At 34.7% G+C, this 24607-nt stretch overlaps 1 protein-coding gene across 5 annotated transcripts in view; it reads left to right on the top strand.

Moving 5' to 3' along the window:
• The window catches only part of LOC150092840 (dynein axonemal intermediate chain 7-like), a 497248-nt gene that overhangs the window by 45082 nt on the left and 427559 nt on the right, over positions 1-24607 (top strand). For all 5 annotated transcript variants that reach the window (XM_090414468.1, XM_090414470.1, XM_090414471.1 and 2 more), the window contains exon 3: positions 11414-11505. In XM_090414468.1, coding sequence (XP_090270594.1) covers positions 11414-11505 — 92 coding nt within the window. The remainder of the gene's footprint in view (positions 1-11413; positions 11506-24607) is intronic.

The raw sequence follows: 24607 nt of genomic DNA on the forward strand, positions 1-24607 counted from the left end.
TGGTTTTGACAAGACATTATATAGTCTGATTCTAGTGTGTTTTTGTACCAGGGATGGCTTAAATATACTGTTTATTATGCCATTTACTTTGACAAAGTTTGATATTTTAGTGTCTATGTCTTTTTCTTCTTCGTATGATAGTGTCGTGACGTTCTATTTTCATATTATGTTCTAAATCCGCCATCTTGGTTCAAGTCACTCTTATCAATATAACACTTAATCGAAAATTGATCACCGATCCAAAAAATAGAGAAATTTATAATTATACTGCGCCACCCTATTTTTAGATTAGTCTATATAATATAGTAGGATCAATTCTTAATTAAGTTAGCAGTCTTCTCATTAGTTTAGGCCGAATTATTTACTATTCCACTTGGGGTTCCTGCAAGATTCGAATATTTATGAACGGTGCAATAAAAAGGAATTCAGGCAAACACAATAATTAGATTAACAAAATAAAACATTTAATATATGATATATAACAAATACAAGAATTCTACTTTTAAATGAAACAATACAAATAACTTAATACATCTTGCTAAGTCACTCATTCCAATTCAATGTTTTAAACTTTAACATACAATTAACAGCTTCAAAATTACAAGTTTTCTTAACTCAAGTTAATACAACAAAACTTCTCATTTGATCAGTCTGCACACATCTATCAGTTGTACTTAATGTTTAAATTCACAGCAGGCACTAATCAAGGTAGACAATATTCCAAACAATCTTATTTCGGACCTTGAACTTCGAAGATAATAGTTAATGTTAGAATAAACAAACATGTATGACTACTCTTACCAGATACAATCTTCAATACATCAATCTATTGCGAGCACACTTATAAATTAACTTATTTGAGCTAGCGGAACACATTAAATAAAATTCTTCAACGATTTTAGCTGAACTACTGTTAATTGCGCTTCACTACTCTAAACAAAAACACATCAATAAGGCACTGATATCTTTCCTTGTTTACTTTTCTGAAACTAGATAAATTCATTATATTCTTCTCAGGGCAACACAGAATTAAGACGTAATCCTAGACTAACTGGAACTAATCAGAATTTTTCATTGAATGTCCAGTTCTTTATTTATCCGATTACGACATCAATTTTCCTCTATAACCACAGCTGATTTCACTTGCAGCTAAGTATATGATTCACTATGTTTTGGCTCACTTCTAAACACTATTCTCATGAATTTCTGCCCTAGAGAACTTATAATTTTCTTCCACTTCTTTTGCTTGTATCCTACCTTCCTTTCTGCTCCGCAAAAACTTCCTCTCTTTTCTCTAATTAATAATCTTCTCTTATTTCTTTTTCAACCCTTTCAGTCCGAAGGTCACGCTGTATTCTACTCGTGCTTGTTTGTTTCATGCGTCTCCATGACAACGCATGAACGTAAACATTTCGCTAATGTAACACAACGCTCTACTCTTACATAAGTGATTACATAACGTTAAATTTTCACAAATAAGAATAAACAGAATATTTGAGCTACTTAATCAGCGCTCTTTCATTACGTATACAATTATTTATAATACACTTTTCGTTACTTTACATATATATTTAGTTATCATAAATTTCTACACATATTATTATTTAATAAATTAATAGTAGGTTAAGTTTAGAATAAATATTTAAATAGTAATCCTTAATTAAGGAATAATAAATAATCTTTATACAAATTATGATTAATACATAATAAGCAATGTTAAATGTGAATGAAAAAAAATAAATTACAGAACATAGTTTCATTCACAATTTAACAATAGATCACATCCCAAGTATCTGAAAGTGTTTACTTGTTCTAGTATTTTATTATCTATCACTATTTTACTTCTTATTGGGTTTTCTCCTTTGAATGCCATTATTTTTGTTTTTTTCTTTGGATATTGTCATATTATATTGCTTTGAGATATCATTTAATGATTTTAATGATCTTTGTAAGTCATCTTCTGATGTAGCTAATACTATTTGATCATCTGCAAATAGTAGTGTATCTATCTTCATTTGCGGGGTCATTTGTATACCAAATGGGTTATGCTGTTTCCAGATTGTTAATATTTCATTTATATATATATTGAAAAGCAGAGGTGAGAGGGTACATCCTTGTCGTACTCCTCTTCTCTTGATATATCTTTCCATTCTGAGGTGTGTTCTAATTTAACTGCTATTTTATTTCCTGTATATATTTCTTGAATAGATTGTAAAAGTTGGTTTGGTATGTTTAAATTGGTTAATATTTTAAACAATTTTTGTCGACTAATTTTGTCAAAAGCTTTTTCATAATCAATAAACGCCACATGTGTTTCTTTTTGAAATTCTCTTCTCTTTTCTATTAATAATTTTAAAGTAAAAATTGGATCTATGCAGGATCGGCCTTTTCGGAAGCCATTTTGTTCTTCTAGTAATTTGTTTTCTACAATGCTGCTTAGTTTCTCTTTTAATATTCCTGCATATATTTTATATCCTGTATTCAGCAGGCTAATTCTCCTACAATTATTGCAATTGTCTTTATTTCCTTTTTTATAGATTGGGATGACCAGTGCTTTTTTCCAAGAGTTAGGGGTTTTTCCGGACATCCAAACCATATTAAAAAATTTCAAAAGTCTTTCATTAAATTTTTCACTTGCATTTTTGTAGAGTTCTATATTTATATTGTCTTCTCCTGGCGTTTTCCTATTTTTCATCTTCTTTATTATATTTTTCAGTTCTAGCATTGTGATATTTTCTATTAGGTCATTCTTTGTCTTATAAAATTTTAATTCATTGTTCTCATCTGTCCAGAGATTTTGGAAATAGGTCACCCATTTTTCTAAATCTATTGTTTGTATTTTTATCTTTTCTTTTATTTCTTTATTCATGTATTTTATTACTTTATAGGTTTTGGGTTGTGGCTTAAATAAATCCTTTTCTAGTTCTGTTACGAAATTGTTCCATCTTTCTCTATGTTTTTTCCTTACTTCTCATTTTGCAATTGCACTATTTCTTTTATACTCTATTTCTGCTTCTATTGTTTTGGAATTTAGCCATTTCTGGTAACTGTCCTTTTTGGTTTTTATTATATTTTCTATTTCTTTGTTCCAGTCTCGTAGTCCTCTTTTTCTAATCCATTTGTGCTTTATTCCTAAGGTTTCTGTTGCTGCTTTTGTGAGAATTTGTTTCAAATTTTCCCATTCATCTTCTATGTCACTTGATTCATGTGTGGTTTCTGTTTTTAAGTTTGTGCATTTTTGATATTGTAGTCTAACTTGAGGATCCTGTAATGAAGAAATTTTGTAGCTTGGCTGGTAAGAATTTTCAATTCTATGTGTTTTTAGCCACTTTGGTTTAAAACGAATTTTTGCTGATACCATATAATGATCAGAGTTTAATTCAAAGCCTTGATATGCTCTTACGTCTAAAATTAACTCCGCTAATTTAAAATTTGTGATAACGTAGTCGATTACTGATTTGTATCCTCTGGCTGACCAAGTATATTTATGTATTTCCTTGTGTTTAAACATTGAATTCATTATTCTCATATTATTATAAATGACAAAATCGCGCAATCTGCGACTGGAACTGGAACACACTTTTGGAACTGGAACACAAAATGCTCAGTTTGTGTTTCTGAGTGTTAATGTGTTGTGTAATATCCTATCGACTCCCATGTGCAATATTAAATATTTATCTACAGATTTTGCATTCAACTTCATCGTTATGTTTTCCTTTTGGAATAAAATTCCATTCTTTCGAATAATCATCGTTAAAAACGCATTTTCGTTTTGGCATTTTAAGCACTTAAAGAAAGAAACAAAATTTAATTTACCTTTGTATAATAAAGAAAATTAATTATTAATTTAATAAATTAATAAAGAAAATTAATTTATCTTTAATTATATATTTTATGTATTAACCAAATATCACACATTCGAAAAAGGCGAGATATTATTTTTTTAATAATTATTGAAATAACATCCACTTACTGTACCTATACCGCACCCCACAATGTCCAAATAAGAACTGTTTCTAAATAAACAAATTCAATATATCTGTACAGAATTATAAATAAAATGCTTATACTAAATAAAAAGTGACCAATGAAGGGACTGTCACCACCATAAACTGTAAACACAATTAATTTCCTCGAATTGTCAGTTTTTATGGCTTACAAATCAATTTAAGTTGGATTATTTGAAAAGAATATTGAAAATTATAATTGCTTAACATAATATTTATAATTTTATCCTTTCATTAAAATACTGGACATTAGGCTGTTCCTACAAGTACGATACAGGACAGCAAAATTCGATGTAAAATACGGGACAGTCCCATGTATGGCAAGCCTACCTTGGCCCCACACATATGTTGTGGTACGTGTGCTAGAAAAGTTTATTGCCTTTCAGCCACTCCAAAGTGGCTGAAAGGCAGTATGCCATTTGCTGTTCCTATGGTTTGGAGGGAGCCAAGTAATCATGCAAATAACTGCTACTTCTGCATGGCACCACTTGTTTCGGGAGGCATCATGAGGAAAAAGAAGTGGAGAATAGTGTACCTGAATACACCATCTGCTCTCTGACCAGTTCTGCATGGCAAAGGACTTCCTGTTCCCAAACCTCTGATATAATTTTCTATTGATTCAGAGATGAGGACGGAGGTGAACTGATGTCGGGTTCTCCCGAGTCTTCGGCGTCTAATGATGATCCACATGTTGGATACAATGCATCGTCTGCTCCACACGTTCTCATACAAGAAGAAGAAGAAGAAAATTGAATGATCTTGTTCATGATTCGAGCTGTCCGAGGCCAAAGTCTTGATTCCATGTAACTCATGGAATCAAGACTTCCACAATGGAATCTTCTCAAGGAAAATGTCTGAGTGACTTCGCACTATGAGCAAGGAATTTGCACTATGTGAAGAGAGACTAGCCTGCGAGGAAATCTCTGAAGGTCAGAGAGAGGAATGTGCAACACCCAGCACTGCAGAAACGTACAAAATTCTGCTACCGCCCCTACACATCACACTCGATCTGGTAAAAAACTTTGTAAAAGCCATGGACTGTACTGGATCAGCTTTCAAGTACCTGGCTGAGAAATTTCCTTGACTCAGTGAAGTGAAAATTAAAGAGGAAGTTTTTGTGGGTCCTCAGATCTGAGAGCGCTTCATTAACGATATGTTCTACAACTTGCTACAGGGTGATGAGAAAAAAGCTTCAGACATATTTCATCTGGTGTCAACTAACTTCCTCAGAAATGTCACGGCAGAAAACTTTAAGGAACTGGTTGAGGACGTTGTATCACAAACTTGGCTGCAACATGTCCTTAAAAATACACTTGCTCCATTCCCACTTGGATTTCTTCCCTGACAACTGCAGCATGGTATGGATGAGCATGGTGAATTTTCCATCAGGAAATTGCAATGCTGGAGAAACCATACCAGAGAAAATGGTCCACTTCCATGTTGGCTGACTATTGTTGGGCACTCGCTAGAGATCTGAGCATCTATACAAGCAACAGGCAAAGCGATGTATTTATCAGTATATGTGATAAGTACATATTACTCTATTATATAAGAAACTATTGTGGATCTCTCACAAACCGTAGTCAATTTTGTATTTTCATTGTCATATTCATGTTCAGTACCTTTAAATCTATAAGAAGTGACTAAATTAATCTGGGGTGGGGGCAGCATGACTTGTAAAATTTTGTTGTCCAGTGTTTTATTTCTTCATCTATTATGTTTTTGTGTTGCTTGTCAAATGTGGAGCATTCCAAGGATTTTGTCTTAGTGTGAAGGTTTGGGGCTGTGAAATAATGGTCTGCTATGTTGCATTTTATGACTGCCGTATAGCTATTTGGTGGTACTAAAATGTTTATATGATCTATGCAAGAAGTTGTGATACTGTTTCTGACTGTTTCTTTTCTAGTGTATGACATTATATCACTAATTATCATTAGGTATTCAGTTAAGCATAATTCTTGGCATGAAAGCCAACAGCTTAGTTTCTTCAAGAATTTTATCTTGTTTAAGTTTGGTGGCCTATAAATAGCATTTAGCATTAGGTGGTGCTATTGAATGGTAGCATTAATTATTTTGATATAAATGTTTTCAGCATGCGCACTCTTATGGACAGTTTTATTTGCTGTTAATTTCCATTTGGTAAATATTAGTATTCCACCAACACTTTTTTTTTGTACTCAGTATCTGTGTCATTGAAAGTCTGGAATTTGGTAGGCAATTGCTTCACCATTAGTAATAGATACTTGCATTAAGACCAGTGTATCAATAACACCACTATAATTCTTCAGATAAGCCTGTAAAATTAGCCAATGTTTTCAAATGCTTTTGATGTTTATATGCAGAATAGAGAGTCCACTTGTTTGATATGTGTATTACTTCCATGCATTGAGCGAATCAAAGGTATAACTTTTGCTATATTCTGGTATTATTAAATCTATTTGATGGTTCACATTAATTTTTCTTGTATGTGATTAGGAGTCTTTTTGTTTTTACTGTGGCAGTTTATCTATGTTTTCTGAGCTTTTGATTTGTCTAGACTTTGAGGTTTGAGACTTTCTCAAAAATATCTTTGTATCCCTGATTCACAAGAATTGGTAATTTTTTTCTATTTTTGTTTTTCTTGCCTGGTACAGCAGATTCTGTAGTGTTAAATGCTCTGATAGGAAGATTAGTGTACTGTCTTGCAATGCATTCAAATCCTTCATAAGTGTTTTTTTTTTCAGTAGATGAGATTGTCTCTTGTGGACTTTTTTTTTTTTTTAATGTGTGGTTCCCACTCATGAAATGTTATTATAAATCTATAGAACAATTTGTATCATGGATAGGCTAAGGATTTTTTTTTTTTTTTTGTCATTTTTATCAATTTTATACTTTGGAATTTTTTATTTATTTTTACATAGTCTGAAAACCCTTCTCTGGAGACTTAAGATGGAACTTTTTCAGGCCACTTCAGGCCTCCACTAAGCAGGGCAGTGGTCTCACACCAGGTGATGAAATTCATCTCCCACCTAAAAAAAAATCACAAGCATCTGGACCCGCAACTTGTTGGTTGGAGAACAGGTACGCTAACCACTCGGCCAACCAGGCCAGCAACTGGACTTGCTTGTAAGACAAACTACAACAGAAGCAGGTTGTGGCTTTTGCTTTTCTAGGGGATCTGATTTATGGTCTGAATGTTCCAAGTAGTGTACATCTCTTAGATTTTCTGTTGGTGCTGTTTTAGGGAGACCGTTTATGACAAGATTTTTATACTGTTGCTGATTTAAAAGTTCATATTGTTGTTTTAGGGAATTAAGTTCTTGATTGAGTTTGGATGTCTCTATTGTCAGATTATGTTGTCTGTCACTTAGTACATTAACACTATTTTTGATATCTGTTGCAGTTTGTAGGACTTCTTTCACTGCAAAATTATTATATCTGATAAAGTGCTCGTACTCATTAAGTTTTTTTTGTGATTTATTCATTCTACTTGTTGAAGAGTTCTTGGACAAGAGTTATTAGGCTTGCTCTGTTAGTTTTTAATTCATTTTCAAGTAGTAAATTTAAAGAATTTAAAGTAAAAAACTCACCTGTATTTTTTTTTCTGTTCAACTCCTCATATGATTCTGCCTCTGGTAAAATGAGCTGCATTGTTCATTTATAGCCTGCTGTGGGCAGCTGTGTTTCTTTGTTCTCCTGCAGTAAAGGCACTTCCATTCCTTGCATATTGCATTTGATTTCCATTACCAGGTAGTTTCTAAAAGGCAGGCATGTGCAAAATAGATATTCCTAAGGCATTTTCTACACGTTATATGATTTTCAGATGATAGACCCTTCATGTATTTGTTACACTTCATGACTCACTTTACTTCACTGGAGCAACTGCAGCACGACTGTTAAAGATAGTAACATCCTTTATTCTTCTCTTGTTGGTGACCACAGTTCACTCTGTCTACAACTCTTGGCACACAAAATTTGGATTCTACTTAGCCAGTTTGATGAATTGTATGTTACTTTATTCACTGTGACAAGTGACCTTGCAACACTTTCGGATTAAAACCACGAGTAAAAACTACTTTGAAACTTAAAAATGCAGCTGCAGTAATAACGTGCATGTACTCACATGCTTACACAGTGCCTAACTGTAATGTAATAATAATAATTATTATTATTATTATTCCTGCGGATTAATTATATTGAACTTCTTTGGTTAAGAAGTTCAATATAATTTTTCCAGTTTTGTGACTACATGTTTATTAAAGAAAACTTTCTAAAACTAAACAAGTACTAAAAGCAATACCTGACAAGTTTCATTAGTCGTTAGACTAACATCTTCAGGGGTAAAGAAAACTAAAAGTTTAAAGCACAAACTAGAAATTACAAAAATTAGTTCATTTGTTGGTATTGTGAACATCAAAACAGTTCGTTAAAAAACTGAATAACAGATCTATACAACTGTTAATGTGTGTTAGCTGGACAATGCTATTTGTTATTGTGTTCTGTGATTCATGCTCACCCTGTCTGAGGTCTGAAATTGAAAATTTTTTAATAAACGATGACCAAACTTGATTTAAAATCAATCCTTGGTTTTTGTAGCATTGCGTAGGAATTTTAATCATATTTGCTGCCTCTTTGAATTTTCTTGTGAAACAATTCTTATCTATATAGACGTGTTTGTTATATCTTAGAGTACATCATGACCGGTAAAGGTTGTGTGAAATTATTATTATTATTATTATTATTATTATTATTCAGGCCAATTCCAATTTATGTTCTCTCTTATTTTGTACGTCCTTTTGATGTTCGCTCATACAACAACTTTATTGTCACATACAATAAAGCTACAATGATGTCCAAAAAGAAAAAACGCAACCTAATTAAAAAAATTCAATTCTCTTCTAAAAAAAAAAAGAAAAACAAAGGAAACATCTAGATCACGCCAATGTAGTAATTAACCTCTCCTCAAGAGTTCTAATGAGGGATGAAACAAATCTTATGAAAGGTTTTAATTTTGCTGTAATGCCACCACAAGTCCCAAAAATTGATATCATAGCCCAAATTGAAAAAGGAATAAGAAATGTACCAGGAATTTCTTATTTTCAAAGTGCAACATTACTATTAAAGTGCAAATTACCACCAAAAAAAACTACAAAAAACTGAATGCAGCCCTTAATAAATTCAAATCAGACAAAAAACATAGTCATAATATCTTCATCATTTGGCCAGGAACAGCACTAGAACCGACTACATTTCAAGACTATCTTAATAACTTACATGCTAACATAAAATTCATTCTGGAACTAGAAGAAAATAGAAAACTTCCTTTCCTAGATATCCTTATAGAAATAAATGAAAGAAGAAAACAGATTATCGTTCTCCATCTATAGAAAACCAACAAACACAGGAAGATTTCTGCATGCTACTTCAAATCACCACCCCAAGTCAAAAATAGGCCTAATAAAAAACCTTAAAGGATAAAGCATAGCATACAACATCTCCAGTACAGAAGAAAAACAGAAAGAAGAAATACAATACTTAACAGAAACCCTACAACTGAATGGTTTCAATACTAAATTAATTAAGAGATTTCTCAATGCAGCACCTGCAAGAAACTTAAATAAACAAAATTTAAAGAACACGGTCACCCTTCCTTATATCAAGAATGTAACAGATAAATTAGCAAAACTTCTCTTCAAATATAACATAAAAGTGACTTTCCTGCCACTTGAAAAAATATCAAGATTTCTTCATCCCCTGAAACCTCCACATCACCCAATGAAAAAACCAGGAGTTTATAATATTCACTGTTCCTGTGGAATCTGCTATGTGGGCCAGACGGGGGAGATCGGGCATTAGAACTTACAAAATAAGATTTTAAATCAAGTTTGGTCATCGTTTATTAAACATTTACCAATTTCAGACCTCAGACAGAGTGAGCATGAACTACGGAACGTGACAACAAATAGCATTGTCTCCAGCTAACACGCATTAACGGTTGTATAGATCTGTTATTTGGTTTTTTAATGAACTGTTTTGATGTTCACAATATCAACAAATGAACTAATTTTCCTAATTTCTAATAGTTTGTGCTTTAAACTTTTAGTTTTCTTTACCCCTGAAGATGTTATGTAATGAAACTTGTCGGGTATTGTTTTTAGTACTTGTTTAGTTTTAAAAACAGTTTTCTTTAATAAACATGTGCTCACAAAACTGGAATAATTATATTGAAATTATTATTATTATTATTAATTTCTGGACCTCCATGGAGTCAAAGACTCATCGTGGGAGGTACACACTATTACACACAAAGCATGTGTGTAAAACACTATTACACACAAAGCATGGTCATCAAACCATGGCTTAAGTAGTAATTCACTCAGCATTCACCACACTCTCAGGCAGTGCATTTCATTCACCAGTCACTTTCTATGCAAAGAACTTTTTTCTTCACTCTTTTGTTCACATCCTCCTTATACAGTTTTCAGGGATGGCTTCATGTTCTATTCTGAAATGTAATAGTTTTTTCCAATATTTTGTCATTTCAAACTGGTATTCTCAGCAGACTATTCATAGGTTAAGAAACATATACTGACATTACATAAGTGAGATGGAATTAAGAGAACATGGAGAATGGGTCCTGAAAATAAGCTGATTAATGCACATATGATCAGATGTTCTTGGGTTGGGCTGAAGGTTCTGATGATGAGAATTTCTCAGTTGTAAGAAAGTTTTATGCATCCAAATTATTCAGGTTGAGATAGTTTAAGGTAGAGGCAGATTCAAGAAAGAATATTTTGGCCTTATTTACTTCAGTGTATTAAGATAGCCTTTTGCTTGTGGGTTCTGTGGTGGGTATCCAATGCATGGTCTTCAAGGGACCATACATGGAAGCTGGGCAAGAGTGTGGTTAGCAAGGGTGTTAGAGCTAGGTTTTTACTTGGAGAGTGGTGAATGAGTGAAATAAGCTGCCAGAGTCTGTTGTGGGTGCCATGACTGTGATTGAGTTCAAGGCGAGGTATGATAGATACTGTGTGAATGTCGAATAGTTGTTCTCGACATGATGTTAGGGCCTCCCTCAATGAGTCTATCGACTCCTTGGAGTTGCCTGTAACAATAATAATAATAATAATAATAAGTCCTTAGTGGCCAGATGTAATATTTTTTCACTTTCAGACAATGCATTCCACTCATGAACTACTTTTCTGTAAAGAATCTGCTCCTTATATAGTTTTCAGGGATGGCCTCTTGTTCTGCCCCTGTAATAAAAATTCGAATAATAAATTTAATTGTAGAACAACTTTGAATTAATAAATAAGAAGCCGTGAAGATAAACAACAGAATACTATAACTGAATTGAAAAGTGTTTCATTGAAAACTTTTATGTTATTTTGCATTTATGCTAAATATTTTCATTTGTTATTCATTAGCATTAGCAAGGCAAAAAGCTGAAGCAGAAGAAAGAGAAAGGCTAGAAAGGGAGCGAATAGAAAGGGAAGAAAGAGAAAGAATAAGGGCAGAGGTATGCTTTCTCAAATTTTAAAATTGCTCATATGGATAAGTTTTCATTCTCTTTAACAAATGACTAGATTAGTATAGACATGGAATTATAAAATTGTATGTCATATTATTGGTTAATTATGCATTATTTAGTGCATTCTAAAGTCACTTAGTAAGCATTGACAAACTGTTCTTTTAGAATTTCATCATGAGTGATGACACTTATCTTATATAGTATTTTCACACATCAGAAAACTGACACTAACTGCAGACACTTATAGCAAACCTATTATTTTAATCCCACAGGTATTATTATTATTATTATTATTATTATTATTATTATTAATAGTAGACCTCCATGGATTCAAAAAACTCATTGTTAGGCAAACACTGTTACACACAAAAGCTCATCAAACCGTGCTTTAATCTCATTCAATGTATCTGGATTCACCACAATGTCAGGCAATGCATTCCACTCACCAACCACTCTCCATGCAAACAATTGGCTCCTTTTTATAAATATATGTATAAAAAATAGAAAGGAGAAAGCATTCAAGACAAGGGAATGAGAATTGGGAGTTATTGGATAATATCTATCTTAATAGTTATTATCCAATTGGATAATAACTATGTTGGAAGGGACTTGTAGTACAAGAATATTGGATCTAGTAATAGCAACTGAGAATATATGTAGTGAGGTGAGGTGACTGTTATGCTTGCAGTTAAAAGCAGAGTGATCATGCATGAGTTTTGACTCTGCGATTAAAAATTCTATGAGAGCTTTAAGAAGGGATATATGTAGAACTCTGGGAGGGAGAGTCTACTCCTATCAGGCATGTTACTTAGATGGTGGATGAGGGAAACCCTAAAAGTGTTCTTTCAATAAACAATAAGAAGACCTGGACAATTAGGATCAGCAGATGTTTCACCCACTCTGTGAAAGGGGTCTCTCTCTGACCACATCATCTCTTCTAGCAGCAACTTCACTCCGAAACTTAGTAGGTCAGTATTACAGTGGATGAAGGATACAGCACACATGGGATTAATCTCAGAGGTAAACTTTGCATAGGCACATTGAATATTCTAGGACTTCTGATAGGTTCTCTTGACAGATGGAGAGGTACAGACTTGACTTCCCAGAAGTCAAGTCTGTACTAGTTGTCTAGTTGTCTCAGAGGGAGATTCATAGCACCACAGGGTATATTGAGGAATAGTCAGATGGGATCTCTTCTTGGTTTTAAGCCTATACTTTTTATTAGACGTGAGGCTTATCCTACCAATTTGCCAATTATGCACCTGCATATAATAGGCCTTATAAGAATGTGGGAGACAGGAGTATGGAAAAGGTCAGTATTCATACTGCTATACTGCTGCACAAGAAGAGAGATATGAAGGAATGCAAAAACTGTAGAACTGTAGCTTAATCGCTTATGTAGGAAGCAAGATTCTACTAAAGCTTATTCTAAATAGGCCTGCCACCAGAATCAAGTCTGAGATGACATTAACAAACAGTTTTCAAGAAAGCCAAGCGTACCAGAGATCAGTTTGTTTAGATCTGTAAAGAGATTTTTACTCTGAGTATTTATTAATTATACAAGGATTCAATTCTGATTGGTGCAATGAATTTTAACTATTTCTTTTAGAATCTGGAAAATCACTGACTCAAGACAAAAATAAAAAATATACATTTAATGAAACTAAAACAGTATATACATTTTAAATGTATATACTGTTTTATAATTTTAATATTTTAATGATTTTAATATTTATCCAAAAATATTAAAATCATTCATTCTCTGAGACATTCTATTATTGGATTGTTTTTATTGTTTAATTTTGATGGTATATATCAGAACACAGAATTATAAGTAAATAATTATTTATTGACTTATTGCTGATATTTCACTGATGTTATAACCAGCATCTTCAGAGCGCAAAAACACAGTTTGTCACAGTATGCGAGACTACAACAACATGGTGTAACAAAGGGACTAGTTTAACAAAATTGTAGCAACAACACAAAGACTAAAGACCTAATTAGGCACCCTCTATCTAAAAAAAAAAACAAAAAAAAACTAATAAATAAAATAAATAAATTAAAAAAAAAATAAATAAAATAAAACCGTAGCAACAACACAAAGACTAAAGTCCTAAAAAACAGAAAGAGAAAGCAGGTACTAGTTATGTCTTAAGATGACTCTCTCAGATCTTAGGCAAATTTATACAGCTATATTTGTTGAGATTCGGAGTATGTTTCAAGGCTTCTGTTGCTTCTAAGAACAATCTCTCTGACTTGTAAAAGCTTCTGTGGAGTACTTTTGTTTTCTTCCAGTTGATCCTGTGTGCAGGAGTATCCTCAAAGCATGGTCTGCTAGGTCTGACTTGCCATAGTGATAGTGCTGGATGTATCTTTTATGTTCACTGATACAGATGTCCACAATTCTTCCTGTTTGACCGTAGTAAGCTTGATCAACTGAGCAGGGTATTTTTGTAGACTCCTGAATGTGATAAAGGAGGGATGCTGTCCTTGGGTGAACAGATGAGAGTTGCTAATTTGACATACGGTTTGAATACTTTGCATAGTTGATGTTTTTTGAGAATTCTAGATATCTTTTCTGATGTACCTTTAATGCATGGGATGGTGACTGTTTTGTTGTAGTTCTCCATGATGGATAGTGGGAGAGGTTTCTTAGGAGCATTTAGTATTTTGTTTATCTTATGGGGATCATGGCCATTTGCCAAGAAGGTGTGGTGTAAATGGCAGTTCAGTAGCAAGAGCATTGTCATTAGAACAGAGTGAGAGCAATCTGTTCCAATGACAATGGAACCAGATTTTTGTTACACCATGTTGTTGTAGTCTCACATACTGTGACAAACTGTGTTTTTGTGCTCTGAAGATGCTGGTTATAACACCAGCAAAATATCAGCAATAAGTCAATAAAATAATTATTTACTTATAATTCTGTGTTCTGATATATACCGTCAAAATTAAACAACATTTACGACGAACACATAAGCCTTTCTACACGTTTATTGGATTGTTTGATATTTGACATATACTTAATTGCCTCTACCAGACTAAACACTTTGTTTTCATACAACAAAATTGTTCAGAGTCAGTTTCTTTGTTAGGCTCTTTCAAAAAATATAAAATTTTCTTCTTCTTTTTCATGGGATCCTTTTTTTATCTCCTTTGTGTAACATACAATATTATTCCTCCTGTCTCACTGAAGTATAAATACTTTTACCTCTTGCAGTTCAATTTGATACACAGTTTACTAATTTTTGTACCAGAGAAAGAAGTTTCTTCTACTACTTCATAAACAACATATCTGAGTTGATCACTTCATAATAAGCCACTTTACAGTTTCAAATTTCACCAATTGCTTTTACCATAATAATAATCCGAGTAATCCAGTGTCCTTAAGATAGAAGATGAAACTTTCCATTCAGCTTTTCCTTGAACATTCAAATTAAAACGTCAACTCCAATATCGTCTTTTATTTACTGAACACTTGTTGACAGTCTTAACTCCTCCAGTTTAAAGACTTACAGTTCTATGATTCTCCTGACTGTTACATAAATTTTTACATAATATTTGACTGTTACATAATATTCTCCTGACTGTTACATAAATTTTTACATAATATTTGACTGCTACATAATATTCTTCTGACTGTTACATAAAACTTAAAAACTTCCTAAGAACAAAATTCTCTGGTTTGCTGTTCTCAATTCCCATAGCTCACTACTTGTTTTTTTTTTTTTGTTACCCCAATATCGAGTGCTTTCCCTATCAGCTGTCAATCGCCCATCAATCTCCTCGGCGAGCATGCACACTCCATGTATATAGCAAGCTAGAAGTTACATATAATGGCTGACACATTGTCTCTGTTAGCGTAACGAGAATCTTTTATATCACAATAAAGAAGATTAAAAATTATTACAAACTGTTACACCTGATATCTTAGGAATATAGTATTCTCAGCTATCATGGTGTAACATGAAGAATAAATATCATAAATTAAAACCCCTTCATAAAAAGAAATGAATTATTTAATGGAAAATTTCTTGCATCCAGTAAAATGTATAAAACATAAGGGTTGTTGTTAAAGTAGCTGATAAAGGAAGGAATGTATTAATATTGTAATATGACTTAAAATAAGGAATTCTAACTAAATAAGTAGCTAACAAAGGAAAGTATAGATTAATATTGTAATACGATAAAAAATGAGAGAGTTAAGTAAATAAGTAGAAATGGGTGAGTCATAAAATACGTTATGTGAGAGATTAATTTATTAAGTAGAATTCATAGAAAAAGTTTGAAAGGGGATTAAGTCAGGCTAGCACAAGAAAAGCAAAGCTATCGCTTAGGGCCAATCCCCGGATTGAAACATTGAGAACGGGCTTGCCGATCAAATGACGTTTGGCGGGAAATCGCCACCCTAATTGGTCAATGATTAAAAAACAAGTAGAAGGAGGAGAAAGGAAGTAAGAAAAGGTGCTGTTAGGGGAGCAGCTATAAAAGGGTTGGTAACCCCACTGGAGAGGGGCTTTTTTTTGGATAGTCGCTTTTGGCCTTGGAGTTTGGTTTTGGTTCCGGTGGAGTTCACGGGGTTTTCCTGAGTGGCGACAGGGGTGATATCTCCTCGTCACAACACGGAAACGAAAGTGAGCGGGATTTCGATTCCTGTTTTCCCTAGTAGGAAGCAAAGGAAAAATTGCCATAAAGTCCTAGAAAAGGAGGGATCTTCTTCGTTTTGACACTAGAGATAACTACGCAAAGCAGAAAGCTGTAAAGAGATCGATGTCCTCGTTGCTGATAGTAGAGCAAATATATGTGAATTGAAGTATTCCAGAGTTACGAGAAGTTATACCAGAGGTTCGTTTGGAAAAGAATAAAGGCCCATACGAAGAGCTCAAGAAAGGTACTGTAAATCATAACCTATGTTAGCTAGAAATTTGTCTGTGAAAAGTATCGTGATTCCAATACAGAACTGTTGAAGTTATACTAGGACTTTAGTATATGATAGAATGTGTTATGTGTAGATTGATTAGTGTTAAAGATTTGTGAATGATTAAGAATCCTAAGGTATTTTTGCATATCTGTTATATTGCACAAGATATTTAAATGACATAATTGTGTGTTAGTGCAAATAACGGTATAACGGAATAGTGTGAATTAAGTACTTACGTATCCTAAGAATTGAATGCCTAATGTAATGTATAAAATAATTGAAATGTCACAAGTATGTGTTAGCAGTGAATGATTTGTTAATCTACTTCAGTATGAATAATCAGATAGTGTGAATTGATCTAATTTGTTCACATCAGGTGAATTTATGAATTAATGTGTATGGCGGCATAATCACAAATAGCCATATTGCTTGTAATGATTTAATGTTAGTCTATAAGTATTTTAGTTTAGTATTTGAATTGTACCATGTTTAGAAACTTAATAAACCTTTTGTTCAATGATAAAAGAGTTGTCTGATGTTGCTAATCTAATGCACCGCTTAAAATCATCGTACCTAATCACGTGGGAAATTTAATGTTGAGGAAAGAGATTAAGAGTCACGACTGCAATAATATTTAAATACTAAGAGATATATTCGAGATTGACTTTCTCCCTATTTATGATAACATAAATGGCGCAGTTGATAACCACTTGAAAATATTGTACTTAGTCACGCGGAAAATTTAAGTTGAGAATCGAGTTAAGTGTCACGACTGCAATAGTTACACTTTCAGATATATTTGAGTTCTTTCTCCTTGTTTATGTATGTAATATCCTAAACTAAATATCCCAAAAGGCGCAGTATAAATACAAATATTAGGGGTACTATGGGGAGCAATAACTTAGATATTGGTATAAGTTTTGGTAAAATCTCGGGCATAGAAGTTAGAAGAATATAGATAAAAGGAATTTGTAAGATTAGAGTAGAAATCGTAAATTGGGACACAACAAAACTATCAGAATTTAAGAACTACATCAATTTCAAATGATTTACATTTCATTTTGACAATAATAATATCTATAACGGGCATCTTGCAAGTGCCTATTAGACATTATGAAACCAAAACTAATAATATATTAACATAGAGAAATAATTATAAAAAGAATCATAATTGTAAATTATGATTATTTTTACAAGTTCCTTTGTCTTAAGCAGATCATCAAGTCATAGACTTTCATTAGTGAAGTGGTTCATAGATTACTCAAAAGACTTTTAACTGTGTTCAGCATGTGAAATTGTGGAAGATAATGAAAGTTATGAGCTTTTCTCAACATACTATCAGGTTAATAACTGACGTGAACAGTGATCAATAGGACACATTGGAAGTGTAGGTTCAACTGATTGAATTATAGGCAAAGAAATTGACAAGGATGCATGCTTTCTCTTCAGCTGTGCAATATCTCTGCCTGAGAACACCAGGGAGAATTGTGTGTGTGTGTGTATGTATGTATTTGTGTAGTACTGGATGAGCTGAAGACAGGAATTAGGATGGTTGGTTGATGAGTGATATTGACAGTGCAATACTTCTCTGTAATAATAAAAAAAAACTAGAATGAATTCTTGATGGTTAGTGAAATCCGCGAGAGCAGAGGACATAAACTCTATCTGGTAAGATGAGGATTATGGTTCTTAAAGGAGGTATTGACCAAAAAGACTGTGAGAAAAAAGTACACTTTAATAAATAATTGGAGAGGTCAGCAAATGTCAGTATCTAGGATCTATTATTATTATTATTATTATTATTATTAAGAGACCTTCAGGGAGTCAGAAACTCATTGAGGGAGGCCATTATTCATGTACAGAAATGCTATTCAAAAGACATCACAAGATTAGGATAACAGACTTAATCAAACTCTGGAAGGATAGATTCATAACTTACAAGAACATTACTGAGGATTTCGGATGCAGCTGTTTTTTTAGTTGCAACTTATGGATGTGAAACTTGGAACCTAAAGAAGTCTGTTATGATCACAAATAGCTATCATAAGATAGCTGTTTGTGATGTTGCAGGAGATTGTTGAGAGTCTCATACATTAAAAGGAAAACAAACCAGTATGTCCTAGAGAGGGTTGATAGGGCTTTAAGAGCACAGAATCTAAAATACTCTGGACATATAGAAAAGGTCTGCTTAAAACAGTAATAGAGGGTTGCGTATTTAGGAAAAATGGGGAAATGACTGACCCAAGAGATCATCTGGCAAACATTCGAGACATTCTTGTGGCATGTTTCTAAAGTATGGAGTTGACCGTACAGCATCACTCATCTAATGATATTATGGGTTATATGGGACTATATGGCAAGTGAGTATAGTAAACTGAGAAGGCAGCTTTAAGTATCTTGCTTGAGAAACTACATAGTAGAGAAAACAGAAGTGCATGGGAAGTACTTCAAGAAATTAATGAAGTCAGGGATTTGGGGGTAGTAGTAATAGTAGTAGATAGAGAGTTGAAGTTTAGAGGGCATGTTGCTAAAGTAGCCACAGGATTACTTGGTTATTGAAGAACACTAACAAGCAGAGATAAGGGAGTTATCATTCCTCTTTATAAACCCTTGATATGACCACATCTGGATTACTGTGCTCAGGTCTGGTCACCTGGGTTTCTTGGGGAATGAGGAAGTGATGGAGAAAATCCAGAGGTGAGTGACCAAGATGGTGAGGAGTCTGTGGAATGTTTTTTATGAGGATAGATTGAAGGTTTGTGGATTGCAAAAGTTGATAGGTGAAAAACAAAGGAAAACAAAGATGGGATGCAGAATTTATGCTTGGTGAGAATATATTGTTGGAAGTAGAGGAAATAAGAGATCTGGGGGTGATAGTGGATAAGGATCTAAAATTTAGGGGACACATCGCCAAAATTGTGAAGACAACACAAAGACTTCTGGGAATGATGCGGAGGACACTGACGTGTAGAAGTAGGGTGATTCTTGTTCCATTGTATAAGGCTTTGATTAGGCCACACATGGACTATTGTGCCCAGATTTGGTCACCTGGTTTTCAGAAGAATGAAGAGATGTTGGAAAGGGTCCAAAGGCGACTGACTAAGGTAGTTTCTGACCTCTGGAATGTCGAGTATGAGGAAAGATTGAAAAGATGCAATTTGCAGAGTCTAGTGGAGAGAAGGAAGAGGGGAGATATGATAGAGACCTACAAGTTGGTAAGGGGTTGTTATAGGATCAATGGTGGAGAAGTTCTACAGAGAATAGTGGGAGATCAGGGGAGAACCAGAGGTCATCCCTGGAAACTGTATAAAGAGGGTGTGAGTAGGGGAGTGAGAGGCAGGTTTTTTCGTGCAGAGTTGTGAGTGATTGGAATGCCTTGCCTGAGAGTGTGGTGTCTGCAAGGAGTTTGAATGTGTTTAAGACGCGGTATGATGAGATATGTGTGAGATAAAAGGACCTCCTAGATGAGTCTTTGACTCCATGAGGTCTTGTTTAATAATAATAATAATAATAATAATAATAATAATAATAATAATAATAATAAAAGAGGAGATATGATAGAAACATTTAAGTCACTTAAAGGATTTTATAGGATTGATGCAGAGGAAATGTTTCAGCACCTGGCTAGTGAGAGCAGAACAAGAGATCATCCCTGGGAGTTAGGTATGAGTGTGGTTAATAAGGGCACGAGGACTAAATTTTTCGTTTGGAGAGTGTTGAATGAATGAATGGAATGGGTTGCTTGAGTCAGTTGTGACTGCTTTGTCTGTTAATAGTTTCAAGGAGAGGTAAGACAGATATTGTGTTGATAGTTTGGGTCTCCCACGATGAGTCTTAGGACTCCATGGAAGTGCCTGTGCATTAATAATAATAATAATAATAAGTAGACAAAGAGTGTCTGGAGTAAAATGGATGAATGAAATGTTGAAGCAAAAACTAAATAAAATATTGTGGATTCAGTATTAGAAGAAATTCATAAGAATAAATTTAATAAATGCACATGGTATAAAAGTGTTGGATGCATTAGAAATAGCTAAATTGTTAAGCGATCTCTTTAGAAAGGTATACCTTCCAGGATGAATTAGCGGCATTAAAGTTACTGGAGGAGTTTGATTAAACTAGTGCTAACATTGGATGGGATGTTAGCACTAGCATTGTGCAAGAGAATTAACAATGCATAGTAATTCAAAAGACTCATTGTGGGAGATTCCACTGTCACATGCATAGTTCATCAAGCACGCTTTAAATTCATTCACTGCTTTTGCATTCGGAGGGTGCTAGAGTTGCTGAAGAATGTGGCGGTGGATTTGAGCTGTTTTAGAAAAAAGTGTTTTAGAAAAAACGGTGTATAGTGTGGTAAGACACAAATTGTGCTACATTTTTTTCAGTAATACAAGTGGTGGTGGTGCTTGTATAACTGAAATATACCTGCTTTTGGAGTTTAGTTGTTTATATTGGGTTATTTCTGGGTTACTGAGAAGGTGAGGTCAGAGTTGGACGCATCTACGGTGGAAGAGAAGATGAAGATAAGTTTTCGTATTTAGTTATTTAGTATAGTTAAATATAGTTCATACTTATAGTATCATGTAAGTAAATTAGCTTACAGTATAGCATATAATATAGTATAGTAAGCATTTAGTTATATAGTATAGTAAGCATTTAGTTATATAGTTTCTCGGCACTATTTGAAGGATGGCGGCAGCTGCAGCTCTAGTTACAAATGGCGTGTTGCCAAGTCCTCTCCCTTTTAAGCACTCTGTTTTGCATAACATAATACCAGATTTTTTGTGGCATGCAGTGCTCGTGGTATGTATACATTCTGGCAGTTGGATATGTGGTGGGTGAGAGAAGGGGGAATTCATACATGCGCAAAATGTAGGAAATGAGAGGAACTTAGTGAGTTTGATATTACAATAACCAACCTCATTGCATCTGGGGTAGGAGAATCTCAACCTAGAGAGATGAGTAGTGTGATAGAGAGTGAAAATGACGAGTGAATATGAATGAAAAAATAAGAGTGCGGTGTGGAAGGCTTGAACGATTGTGAAGTTTTCGGAGATTGTCTTGATTGGGAGGATGAATGGCAAGGAAGAGTGGCTAACTTGCCCAGAGAGAGAGAGAGAGAGAGAGAGATAGATGAGCTGAAACAGGAGGTGGAATGTCTCGGGAATGAGATGAGATTACGTGAATCAGAGTAGGAGTGAGAGAGAGTTATGGGAATGATAGAAGAGGAGAGAATAGAAACAGTAGAAGAGAGGGAATGAGAGAGAGTTATGGGAATGATAGAAGAGGAGAGAATGGAAACAGTCAGAAAGAGGGAATGAGAAGAATGCGAGGGAGTGCTGGAACTAGGGATATAGTGATGCCAGGACTGCAGGTAATTAGGGGAACATAGAGAGAGAGAAAGGGTTAGAGGAGAGAGAGAGAGAGAGTGAGGGATGCAGGTGAGCAATCAAGAATCAGAGTTGTAAGAGGTATGATGTATGGAGACTCGGTGATCAGTGGTGTGCAAGATAGGATGCCAGAGGAGGAATGATAGAAAATATGGCTATGATAATTAAGTGGGATGAAAATGTGGATGAGATGATTGTGATAGTGGTCACGAATGACTTGAGAGGCAATGTAAATCGGGTGGTGAGAGATCTAAGATTCATGTTTGAGGTTGTACAAAAGAAAACACAGAGAGGAAAGATAGTGTGTATGTGTGTTACCCAAGTATGATAATGATGAGCTGAGCAAAAGAGCAGAATAATGAATAGCATAATAGCCAGAATGTGTCAGAAGAGAAGATTGGAATATGTAGATGCTTGGAGGGCATTTGAGGACAGAAAGGAGCTTCATGCAAGAGACCGCTTGCATTTGAATGAGGAAGGATATAAACATCTGGAGAGATTGCTGTTTTCTGAACGAATCAGTGCATCAATGCAGGGAAACTAGAATTCCCAAGGTGGATGGTAGCAGGGATGGCCTCTTGTGGGAATGGGTGCTTGGGGGAAGTGGGACGACATCAGGTAACACTGAGTGCAGTGGAGGCTGGAGAGGATAATGATTGGTATAGAAGCAGTGACATTTTAATGCTTTATACTAATGCCAGGAGTATCTGCAATAAAGGAGTGGAATTGGTGGCGCTGATAGCATCAGCCTGGCCAAAGATTATTGAGATCACTGAGATGTGGTTGACAGAAGAGGATATAATAACAGGAATAGAAGTAGCAGGGTACAGCATTTTTCAGCAGGATAGGAAGGGAAAACGCAGTGGTGGAGTACTGCTTATGATAAGTGATGACTTTTTTTTTTCCTCTAAGAATGGAGGCTTGGCTTTGGAAGGCAGTGATACTAATAGTTTTGAAAGCATATGGTGTGAGGTAGAGGTGGGAAAGACAGGATATTTAGTGGGATGTTGCTACAAGCCAAGTAGCACAGGAGTGGGGAGCAGGAGATGTTTAGGCAGTTGAGCTTGGCAAGTGCAAGAAGAATGATTGTTATGGGAGATTTTAACTACAGTACTATAAGTTGGGAAGAGGAAAATGCATGTAATAATAAGGGAATGGAATTGTTAAGGGATAGATGTCTTTGGCAACAGAATAGAGGGAACAAGAGGTTCAAGAGTTTTGGATTTGGTCATAGCATCAGAAGAGCTGATAATAACTGAGATGACATCTCTTCTGCCTGTTGGAAAGATTCACATCTGGTTTTTGACTTGGAAGATGAATAGATATGCAGGAGTATCAAAGAAAAGGGAACATATGTGGAATTATATGGCAGGTGATTATAATAGTCTTAGATATAAACTTGGGGCAGTTCCATGGAGGGCAGAATTGGAAGGCCGGGATACCATTAGTGTGTGGGAAATTGTGAAGGAATATTTGTTGGCAGCAATAGTAAGCTGTATTCCATGAGTGAAGAAGAGGACACAATTTGGTGTAAATTGGATGACAAACAATATCAAACGTGAACTTCAGGTGAAAAAGAGGTTATGGAAGAGAGATATAAGGAAAGGGGTGAAGAGCAGATGCATGAAGAATATAAGATTCAGGCCAGGAGAGTTCCTAATATGGTAAGGAAGGTGAAACTGGAATGTGAGACTGGCACTAAGATCCAAAGATAATCCCAGGGAATATTTAGCTATGTGGCCAGTAGGAGGAGAAAGGATTGTGGAAGAATGACATTGTGGGATAAAAATATGAATAGAATGACTGATGCAGAGGACATAGTGGAGTTTTTCAATGAACACTTTATTGGAGTATTTCATCCTGGAGAAGTAAGTTTTAATACTAGAGGGATAAGGCAGGTTCAAGGTTTAGTGGTGCAAGAGGAGAGTGTATTCCAAATTCTGAGTACTCTGGATGTCAGTAAAGCTGTGGGACTGGATGGTATTTCACCACGGGTTTTGAGAGAATGTGCTAAAGAACTCACAGCTTTATTGACCAGGCTTTTCATTGAAAGTCTGGCTACAGGAAAGATACCCAAGGAATGGAAGGAAGGCAGGATAGTGCTATTGTATAAGGGCAGTATCAGACTAGATTTATCTAACTATAGGCCAGTTTGTGTTTCATCAGTAGTTTTTAAGATCTTGGAGAAATTAGTGAAGGACCATATATAGCATTGCGCAGATGAGGGTAATGTTATCTGTGAGAGTCAACGTGAATTCGTTAAGGGGCTCTCTTGCTTTAGTAATATGATTGCCTTTTATAATAAAGTGACAACAACAGTTGATGAGGCAAAGCCATACACTGCAATTTTTTTAGATTTTGCAAAGGCATTTGACAGGGTGCCACATGATAAACTGATATTTAATTTTCAGCACATGGGTTTAGATGTCGGGTTTGTCAACTGGATTCAGAAATGGCTGCTGATAGGTATCAGAGAGTTGTTTATGGTGGGGAAGTATCAAGGAGGCAGAAGGTTTCAGTGGGGTTCCACAGGGCTCAATACTGTAACCTTTATATCAATGACATTGTCAATGGATTGCAGGGAGATATTCAGTTGTTTGCAGCTGATGTGAAGCTGGGAAGGGTTATTAGTAATAGTACATATTGTGGCATTCCTGCAAGAGGATTTGAATAAACTAGACAGATGGGGAAATAAATGGGGGGGGGGTGTCGGTTTAATGCAACAAAATATAAAGTCTTGAAGTTTGAGATACATTGATGGGAAGCTGCATAC

Source organism: Typopeltis vanoorti, chromosome 25 (genome assembly GCF_054136105.1).
Source record: "Typopeltis vanoorti isolate ZY-2024b chromosome 25, IOZ_Tvanoo_1.0, whole genome shotgun sequence".
NCBI classification, from domain to species: Eukaryota; Metazoa; Arthropoda; class Arachnida; order Uropygi; family Thelyphonidae; genus Typopeltis; species Typopeltis vanoorti.